The sequence below is a fragment of the Myotis lucifugus genome, unplaced genomic scaffold (assembly GCF_000147115.1).
Source record: "Myotis lucifugus unplaced genomic scaffold, Myoluc2.0 scaffold_249, whole genome shotgun sequence".
Classification (NCBI taxonomy): domain Eukaryota; kingdom Metazoa; phylum Chordata; class Mammalia; order Chiroptera; family Vespertilionidae; genus Myotis; species Myotis lucifugus.
Window position 1 is genome coordinate 1332042 of NW_005871297.1, and position 10335 is coordinate 1342376.

Consider the following 10335-nt stretch of genomic DNA (forward strand, 5'->3'; position numbering starts at 1 on the left):
TCAAGGCTACGACTTTTTGGTGCACAGGATGACAGACACTCCAGCTAACTGAGCCACACCAGCTAGGGTGAAGCATTGATTGTTAAAGCTGGAGTTATTCACTGAACCTCCTAGAGGTAGGGGGTGAGTAGGAGCTAGGAGAGAATGCAGTGGGGAGGGGGGACTTCTAGGAACACAGAGAAGCAAAATTAGAGAAAAGGAAGCCGCAGAGCAGAGAAAGTTGGTCTGTTAGAATGGGAATGGCGCAAGTTCTGGGAATGGCGCAAATACCACCATCTTCTGTGCTCACCAGTCAAGAGCATCTTACTTTCTCTCTGTGGTGCAGCATTGAGACCCCAGGAGGAAGTGTGGTGGTAGAATTGAGCCCTTGGTGAGAGAGGGGAACCACAGGCACATAACCTACCGTTTTCCAACTTGAAAAGTCACAAAAATCAAAGGGTGTTGTGTGGCAGGGAAGCTAGGGAAATTCCTGGGGAAGTGGAATGGGGAAACCGAGATAAGAAAATTAAACAAGGCCAAATAGTTTGGGCAGCCTGCAGCTAGCTTGTGAATTGCAAGACCTTATCTTCCCTAACTAAGGACACTTTAGAGGAAATGATTTATACCTCTCTTCCCCAACCAGAGAATATGTAGCTTGAATCATCCTGGCCTAGGAAATGTTGAATAAAGACACTTATCTAGCACCCTCCTACAGTGATTGTTTGTGCAGCGGCTGCAACAGGGCCTCTTCCTGAGGGGCCCACTTGGCCACTCTTCCTCCTACTTTCCTGGCCTTCCTCTCCAAGTCTCCATGGCAGCTTTTTTTCCTGCCTACTATTTAAATACTCGTGATGCCCAAGGCTCTGTCCTAGTCCATTTTCTTGTCACTCTTAACCTGAAGTTCACCGGCTGTCAGTGAGTCCACAGGTGAGTTTGGTGAAGAGAGCTCAGGACCTCCACCCCCCAAAATTGCACTGAGCAGCAACACAAATAGGCATGGCCATTTCTTCTAGGAAGAAGGTCTACGTTGATTTTTGGTGCTCTCTGACCCACTCCCCAGTTAAGAACCTGCTTTCTGCTCTCTCCCAGACCATCTCAGTCTTTCCCTTACCTCCAATCTCCCCTTGATGAAGACCATTCCCAAAATCTCCTCTCAGTTACGTTCCTCAGATCCAGATCCTGTAGCCAAACAGTTTCTGATAATCTCCCCTTGAAGGCCTTCAAACTTAACACATCCCAAACTAAACGCATCACCTTTTCCCCAAATCCACTCCTCCTCTTGTGGTTTCTATTTCAGTAAATATGTATCCAGCTGCTCAAGCCAGAAAGCTGGGAGTCAACCAGATTCCTCCCTCCCCCATCTATACTAATAAAAGAGTAATATGCTAATTAGACTGGGAGACCTTCCGGAGACCTTCTGTAGACCTTCCAGGCATCCTTCCGGACATAGCCGGGGGTTTGGCCGGCCTGCAAACCGCCCCAAATGGCCCTCAGCCCCTCGCCCAGGCCCACCTTGCCCCCAGCGGGACCCTCACCCTGATGGGGGCATGCCCAGCCTGCAAACAGCCATCAGCCCCTCGCCCAGGCCGGCCATGACCCCCAAGGGGACCCCCACCCTGATCCGGAACCCCCTTCAAGGCAGACCAGCCCACCCCCACCCATGCACCAGGCCTCTATCTATACTAATAAAAGGGTAATATGCTAATTAGACTGGGAGACCTTCTAGGAGACTTTCCAGACGTCCTTCAAGACAAAGCCATGGTGGCAGGGCCAAAGCAGAGGCAGTTAGGGGGTGATTAGGCCAGGAGGGGAGGGCAGTTGGGGGCGAGCAGGCTGGCAGTGGGGGGCAGTTGGGGGCAATCTGGCTGGTGGAGGGCAGTTGGGGGTGATCAGGCTGGCAAGTGGGGGCAGTTGGGGGCAAGAAGGCTGGCAGAGTGGTTAGGGGCGATTAGGCAGGCAGGCAGGTGAGCTGTTAGGAGCCTGTGGTCCCAGATTGGGAGAGGGATGTTCGACTGCTGGTTTAGGCCCGATACCACAGGGATGGGGCCTAAACCGACAGTCGGACATCCCCCAAGGGGTCCCAGATTGGAGAGGGTGCAGGCCGGGCTGAGGGACACCCCTCCCCCATGCATGAATTTTGTGCACCGGGCCACTAGTCTCTAATAAATTGCCAAATCCTATTGACTCCCGGGGCTGAAGGACCTGGGGAATCCAGCCTCTTCTGCAGTCCCTTAGCATAAGAATGGAATGTGTTAGTGCTTAAGAGGACAGACAGTTCCTGGGGCCAGACTGCTTGGGTCTGCTCCCTGTCCACATGTGTCTTTTAGTCAGTCAATTAACCTCTCTGTGCCTGTTTTGTTCATCTGCAAGATGCAAATAATAACACCATCATTTTTGTGCAGAATACTTACTTAATTGTGAAAAATAAAAAGCTGAATACATATTAAAAGCATAGAGCAATGCCTGGCCCTTAGTAAGTATTCAATAAGTGTTTGCACATTTTAGGATTCAGCCAGATCACCATCCTTTCTGTTCTAGATCATTACAACAGACTCCTAACTTACTCTTTCCCTCACTTGACCTTGTAACCCAAGTCATCATTTTGAAAAGCAACTCTGGTCATTGTACCTTTCAATGGATTCTTGTCATTCTTAGGGTCAAGTCCAAGATCTTAAGATGAATTCACTGTTAAGATCAAGTTTAAATCTTTTGCTTACAAGGCCATTCACAACCCGTCTCCTACTTACTGCCTTGCTTTTTCTCTCACCACCTGCTCATCCATACTCTACTTGCCAGTCACAGAGAACTCCTTTTGTTTCCTCTGGGAGATGAAACATGCTGTTCTTTCTGCCTCTTTCTCAGGTCACCATGCCCTTCTTCTCCATTGCTGCCAGATAGCTACTCCTCTCTTAGAGATTGTTTTCTCTGTGCCCACTGAATGACTAAATATTCCTCTCTTCTAGTTTGGATGACTTATGATGTGTTTCTGTTCTTTTAAGGACTTGCCTTACAAATTAAAGCATGCATAATTATTAAAGTCTGCATTTATTAAAACCTCTAAGATAATAACATAAGGATCTTCCTTTCCTCACTTCTGACATACATTATTTTTGTCTGGTATTTTAATTCCACATATATTTTAAGGCCCATTAGATGCTACTATTTTATACAGTCAATGTCCTTTACACTTGCTCAAATATTTACCACTATTTACCATTCTTTGTTTTTCATTCCTTTTTACATCTCAAATCTTCCATCTGCTATCATTTACTTTCTGCCCAAGTATTTTCTTTAAATTTTTATTTAGAGAGTGTCTTCTGGCAACAAACTTTGTTTTTACTTGTCTGAAAATGTGTTTAGTTTACCCTGTTCCTTAAAAGTTGTTTTGAGAATTCTAATTTGGCAATTTTCTCTTTAGCACTTAAAGATATCATTATATTCTCTACCTTTTTATATTTCTGTCTAATTGCTCTTCCTTACAAGATAATAGTCAACCCTCACTTCCTCCTTGCCTGGCTGCTTTCAATATATGTTCTTTGTCTTCATTTCTTTTTTGTTTTGCAATTTTATTATAATGCCTCTGTATGTAGATTTCTTTCTTTTTAAATTATTCTTCTTGGAATTCACTGGCATCTTTTACCTTTGGACTGGTATCATGCTTCAGTTCTGGAAAATCTAAGCCATTGTTCATCCCCCCCCGGAGGGATTTTTTTTTCCCTTTTTTTGAGAGAGAGAGAGAGAGAGAGAGAGAGAGAGAGAGAGAGAGAGAACAGTACCTGCCCTTGACTGGGAATCAGACCTGCGATCCTTCAGTGCACTAACCACTGAGTCATACTGGTCAAAGTTAAGCCATTGCCTCTTGAAAACTGCCTCTCCTTGATTCCCTTCTCTCCTCTGGGACTCCAATCAAATATATGCCTCTAGTGGTTTTCTCTTGAGAAGAGTCAATATTATATTTGCATAAAGATACCTCCAGTGTTAATGACCCAGGATCTTGATCATGAGCCATCAGGAAACATCTGTTAAATAAATTTGAACATTTTAATCCAAGTCCAACTGATCATGAGATGTGCCAGTCAAAAATAAACAGACACCAGAAAGACAGGTTTTACCTATTTTAATTGGAAAGTGTGGGATACATTTAGCCTAGTTTTATTGAAGCTTTGTAGATCAATAACAGCCCTCAGTTATAAACACTGAAAATGTATATTTATCACTCTTGATTGTCTATTTTCCTTCGTAGAAGTAGCCATCTTTTTCTGTATTTTACACCGTTGTCTGAGAAGCAACCTAAGGAGTCATCCAGGTGGTTCTTCCGAGGGTTTTACTGGCTCTGGGCCATCATTACAAAAAGAAGATTCTGGAGACAGATTCCCGTCTCTGTGAACGCGCTGCCTCTGGTGAAGAAGCCTTCCTGGCACTCCGGTCCGATCGCCACCCTAAGGGCTGGGTAGGTTGAAGGATTTGCCTGGGCCCCAGGGCTGTTCTGAGATTCGCAGCTGAGGACTGAGACAAGGTTACTTCTTGGGATTTGAGGAGCTCCTATGGTGTAAAGAGGTAAAAGCCTTTACAAATGGCAGACCTTTTGCTAATTATTTTTCTTTTCTTTTCTGAGTACTTGCTGCTCACTAAATTGGAAACCTGGCACAGTAGTGAAGTCTTTTTTGGACTTCCTATCTCTTCCTTAAGATTGTAGAGAAAATATGACTATTTAGGAAACCAAAACATTTATATTTCAAAAACAAACATCCCCTTCCTATCCCAGTTTTCTGGTAGGCACTGTTTTCTGCTTGATTCACCTGCAGGGTTGTTCAGTTGTTAGAGTTTTAAAATGTTGCACCTTTTCTCTCTGTATTAGCTGGAGGCTCGGTTGTGCTTGGAGTACATTAGTTATGTTGCTTCTAACCCACTTCTTTTTTTAAATAGGGGTTGAAACAGTAAATACAGTCAACAGATTTAAAAAGAAATCTGGTCATTCTTCTGTGTGCACAAGAGGTATTGAATTTGGCATTGACTCACAAGCTGCCAAGACCAGCAATTGTGCACCATCTCCTCGCAACATGGAAAAAGAAAACAAAGCTGGGGCAGCCAGGTACGCACTGGGTGCAGCCTGGGCCTTGCCCCCACCCCAGGTGCTCCGACGCTCTGCTCTGTAAGGCCACCTTGTTAGACTGAGAGGGGCTTCAAACAGAAGCCTCATTTGGTGTCCATTGCTTCTAGTGCAAGGCATTGTAAATGTCACTACCCACTCTGTACAACGGTATTGAATTGGTAGTGATTTAAAGTGAACGTGTACATCCACGACTTGGCTGGAGCACTTGTGTGGATGAGGAGAGCTGAAGGTGAAGTGCACTTTTCACACCAAAGTGGAGAGGAAGTTCTTGTCCCTGACCCTCTAATCCAGTGGTTCTCAACCTTCTGGCCCTTTAAATACAGTTCCTCATGTTGTGACCCAACCATAAAATTATTTTCGTTGCTACTTCATAACTGTAATGTTGCTACTGTTATGAATCATAATATAAATATCTGATATGCAGGATGATCTTAGGCGGCCCCTGTGAAAGGGTCGTTTGACTGACAAAGGGGTCACAGCCCACAGGTTGCGAACCGCTGCGAGTCTAATCCAAAGCTTCCCAAATATGCTCTCTACTTCTTGCCACTTAGTGGCCCACTTGTATATTGTGCTGAGAATATGGGAAAAGGGTTAAGTCAGGACACTGAGATCAAAGCTGCCCATAAACTGTTTAGATAAAACTAATCCCTAAATTGTGAAAAAGGCAATTTCTGAATTAACATTTTTATCATTTTAAATGTGCATATTAAATATACTTGCTAAATGTTATGTAGAAATATTTGACTATTTTATCTATACTCTAAAAGTTTTCATATTCAAGTTGTCAAGAACAAACCATAAAACCTTTTTGCGGGGGGTGGGGGGGTGTTCTTATTGGAAAAATTGACACTCACTTTATAGTTGAACATATTCTCCTTCTAACTTATAATGATTTCCATTAAAACACACCTAATTCAGTTTGAGTGAATTAATTGATATGTGTAATGTTAACTGTATTTTTCTTTTCCCCCAGGAATGAAAAAGCTGTGAGCTGCTTATACCCAAAGCCTAATGCAGTTTTTAGGCTGATCTGCTTTCCCTGGGCAGGAAGTGGCTCCATTTATTTTGCCAAATGGGGCGAAAAGATGAATGACTCACTGGAAGGTATGTTAACTTTCAACACCATCCAGGCAATTTATATGGTCAGATGGCCAACACCTATAGGAATTCAAAGCACAGTAAAGATTTTCCATATTGGGAGATACATAATAAGTTATTCAAGATTACATTCTAATAACATAAATTTTATATTTCTAAAGTAAGAAATTCTGTTACCTTTATTCTGTTATTATTGGAGCTAGAAGGACTTTTTAGGAAATGGTATTCTAACCTTGCACTTGTTTTTAATGTAATTATTGATATGGTAAAATGGAATCTACTATCTTACAGTTGTTTTCAATTTGTTCTGTCTGTGAGTTATTCCATTTTCCCTGTTTTGTCCTTTTCTTTTGAATGAACGTAATATTAAAACATCATTTTTCTTTGTACTTCCTCTATTGCCTTATAAGCCATATTTCTCTTTTTAGTGGTTGTTCTAGAATTTACAATAGACATCTTTCACTTATCACTGTCTATCTTCAAAAAGCATTATTCTTGGTTAAACTTATTCCTAAGCATTTTATTGTTTTTGATGCTATTGTAAATGGAATTGTTTTCTTAATGTCTTTTTTGGATGTACATTGTTGGTCTACAGAAATGCAACTGATTTGTATGTTAATTTTGTATCCTGCAACTTCACTAAATTTGTTGATTAGTTCTAACCATTTTTTTGGTGGAGTCTTTCTATATAAAGTCATGTCATCTGCAAACAAAAACTTTTTTACTTCTTTCTTTCATTTCTTTATTCTTCCTAATTGCTCTGGCTAGGACTCCAGTATTATGTTGAATAGAAGTCTTGAGAGCAGGCATTCTTGTCTTAATCCTGATCTGAAAGGAAGAGTTTTCAGCTTTTCACCATTGAGTTTTATGCTACCTGTGGCCTTGTCATATATGACCTTTGTTATGTTGAAGTACATTTCTTCTAGGTATATCTCATTTGTTGAGAGTCTTTATCATGAAAGGAAGTCACATTCTTTTTATTCACCTATTGAGGTGACCGTATGAATTTTATCCTTCATTCTGCTAATGCAGTGGTTCTCAACCTTGGCTGCACATTAGAATCACCTGGGAATCTTTTTAAAATCCTGATTTCTGGGCCTCATCCTCTGAAATTCTGTTTCTTAGTTACTAATGTTGTGGCCCCACCCCATAACAAAGAAACAGAATTTCTGGAGGATGAGGCCCAGAAATGAGGATTTTAAAAAGATTCCCAGGTGATTCTAATGTGCAGCCAAGGTTGAGAACCACTGTGCTAATGTGATGTATGAAATTTACTGATTTGTGTATGTGTAACTATCATTGCACCGCAGAGATAAACCCCCCTTGGTGTGGTGTATGCATAGTTGAAACAGCAGTTGTTTTTCCAAAGGAGGGACCACTATGCTTCAGTTATACTACCTGATTCTATCCAACAGCACACTGCTGTTTTATTTCATGTAACATATAAAAACTTTAAAACTGCATGCTTCCATTTCCCCTCCTGTCCTTTTGCTATTGTTGTCATACGTTTTATACTTCTACAGTAAATTTTTATTATTTTTGCTTTGAATAGTTATAATTTTTAAATGTTTAAATGAGAAAAACAGCTTTTATATTTGCCCACATTTTTATAATTTTTAGCATTTTCTTTCTGTATAGTCTGAATTTCTATCTAGAATAATTTTCCTTCAGCTTGAAGGAAATATTTTTGTAGTATATATTGGCTGGCAACAAATTTTCTAAGGAGACTGCAATTTTCTGTATTTTTGCCTTGACTTCTGAAAGCTTTATAATCTGGATATAAAATTCTAGGTTGGCATTTTTTCCTTTATCATTCTAAAAATGATACAACATTGTTCTCTGACCTGTGTTGTTTTCTATGAAAAGTCAGCAATACTTATTATCTTTGTATGCAATTGTCTTCTTTTCTGTAGCTGATTTTAAGACTGTCTCTTTATTAATTTTAAGAAAAAGGTTATGATGTGCCTTGTTGAATTTTTTGGGGGGATCTGTGGATTTACAATTGTTATTAAATTTGGAAAATGTTCCAGGCATTGTATCTTTGAAAATTATTTTCTACATCTTTCCTTTCTCAATTTGTTGGAAAGTAAATATCAGTATATGTTATGCTGTACCACAAATCAGCGAGCTGGACAAGACGCCTAATGAGCCAGTTAGTTAGGAGTCATCTTTATTGCATGCAGGTTCAGAGCAGATTACCTCTGTCAAATTCTGAACAAACACAGGAGGGAGTATTTCTTTTTTATATCCTTCTAGTTCTTTGTGTAAGACAGCTTGTAATCTTAAATACATATCGAATCTAATCAAACACCTATAATATCTATACAGACAACTTATAATTTTGAGTACATATTATATCTAATCAAACACCTGTAACCTTGGATGAACAAACATTTGGCAGAATATGTGAATTAATATAGTGTATCAGCCCCTTTAGATGGCTAGCTTGCAAGGTCAGACAATTAAGTTTATCTTTTCTATTCAAGCAAAAAACAAAGTTATTTTACACTCTAAAAATAACAGAGTTGACCTACAGAATAAGAGACCAAGAATAACAGAGTAGTTCAAACAGCAGTTTTTCCAAAGGAGGGACCCCTATGTTTCAGCTATACTACTTGATTCTATCCAACAGCATATTGGAGTGCTTCATTTTTTTTAATCCCCACCCAAGGATATGTTTATTAATTTGACAGAAAGAGAGAAAGAGAAAGAGAGAAAGACTGAGAGAGAAACATCAACTGGTTGCCTCCCAGACCCATCCCTAGCAGGGATTGAACCTGCAATCTAGGTATGTGCCCTAACCAAGAATCAAACCCTCAACAATTTGGTGTATGGGATGATGCTCCAATCAACTGAGCCACCTTGCTAGGGTGAACTCTGTTCATTTTTTAAAGACACTTTTCTCTGTGCTTCAGTTTGAATCTATTGTCCTGTCCTTCCTAAGATCTTTCTTGTTGGTGGGTTGTAAAGTTGAATTTTTTTTTCTCACAGTATTGTGAAACTCAAACACCATTCTTTTTTTCAATAATTTTCTGTTTTATTTTCTTAATCTCTTAATATGCTAACTTAAGAATAAACCAAATGCTTTAAGGGAGAAAGCACTGTACTTCTTGTCTCTCTGAGATCATGGGCTCCTAAATTCTAGCTGCTTTTACAGTACTGTATTTCCATTTTTGTCTCTCTAGCTCAGTGGGAATGCAGAAAGCTCTGCTGGTATCTTGGTCTCGTAGAGGTAGTCCTCAGCTTGGAGTACAGAACTCTTGACCTGTGCCAAATAATTGACATATTTCCATAATGGAAAAGAGGCTGGAAGAAACTCAGTTCACTTTTCTAGAATCCTCTTCTCTCCAGGCAAGTTCTGATTGCCTCAGCAGCTTACAGATGCTTTCAAATAGCATGTGTGTGTGTGTGTGTGTGTGTGTGTGTGTGTGTGTGTGTGTGTGTGTGTATGTGTGTGATTCCGTTTTCTATTTGTTCAATCAGAGCATTGGCCTGATGTGAGCTACTTCTGAATAACCAAAAGTGAAAAGCTGGTATGTAAAGTAATATAACAAACCATAGTGTATCAACTACCTGCCTTCCAATATTACCTTCTTTTTAATCCTCACCTGAGGATGTCTTTATTGATTTTAGAGAGGAAGTGAGAGAGAAACATCAGTTGTTTTCCTCCTGTACACACTCCAACCAGGGATTAAACCTGCAACTTTCTTGATGTACAGGTCAATGCTCCAACCAACTGAGCCACCTAGCCAGAGCTCAATATTACCATTTTAACATTATTTGCTTTAAATTCTTTTGCTCCTGATTAAATAAGGTCTCCATTTAATTTTTATTGTAAATACAATTATTTATTTTTTATGTTTTCTCCATTTACTTTTTTTCAATTATAGTTGACATTCAATATTATTTTATATTAGTGACAGGTGCTCAACATAGTGGTTAGGCAATTATATCCTTTAGGAAGTGCTCCTCCTGGTAATTCTAGGATCCAGCTGGCATCATACATAGTTATTACAATACTACAGGTCCAGTGCATGAAATTCGTGTACGGGGGGGAGGTCCCCTCAGCTCAGCCTGTACCCTCTCCAATCCGGGGACCCCTTGGGAGATGGCCGACTGCCAGTTTAGGCCTGATCCTGAGGATC

General features: G+C 40.4%; 1 protein-coding gene across 1 annotated transcript in view; it reads left to right on the forward strand.

Moving 5' to 3' along the window:
• Positions 1–4156: 4156 nt before the first annotated feature.
• Positions 4157–10335, forward strand: part of OLAH (oleoyl-ACP hydrolase) — a 27027-nt gene continuing 20848 nt past the window's right edge. The window contains exons 1-3 of the mRNA XM_006098861.3: positions 4157–4536; positions 4906–5071; positions 6066–6196. Of these exons, the coding sequence (XP_006098923.1) occupies positions 5040–5071; positions 6066–6196 (163 nt within the window). The 5' untranslated portion in view covers positions 4157–4536; positions 4906–5039. The remainder of the gene's footprint in view (positions 4537–4905; positions 5072–6065; positions 6197–10335) is intronic.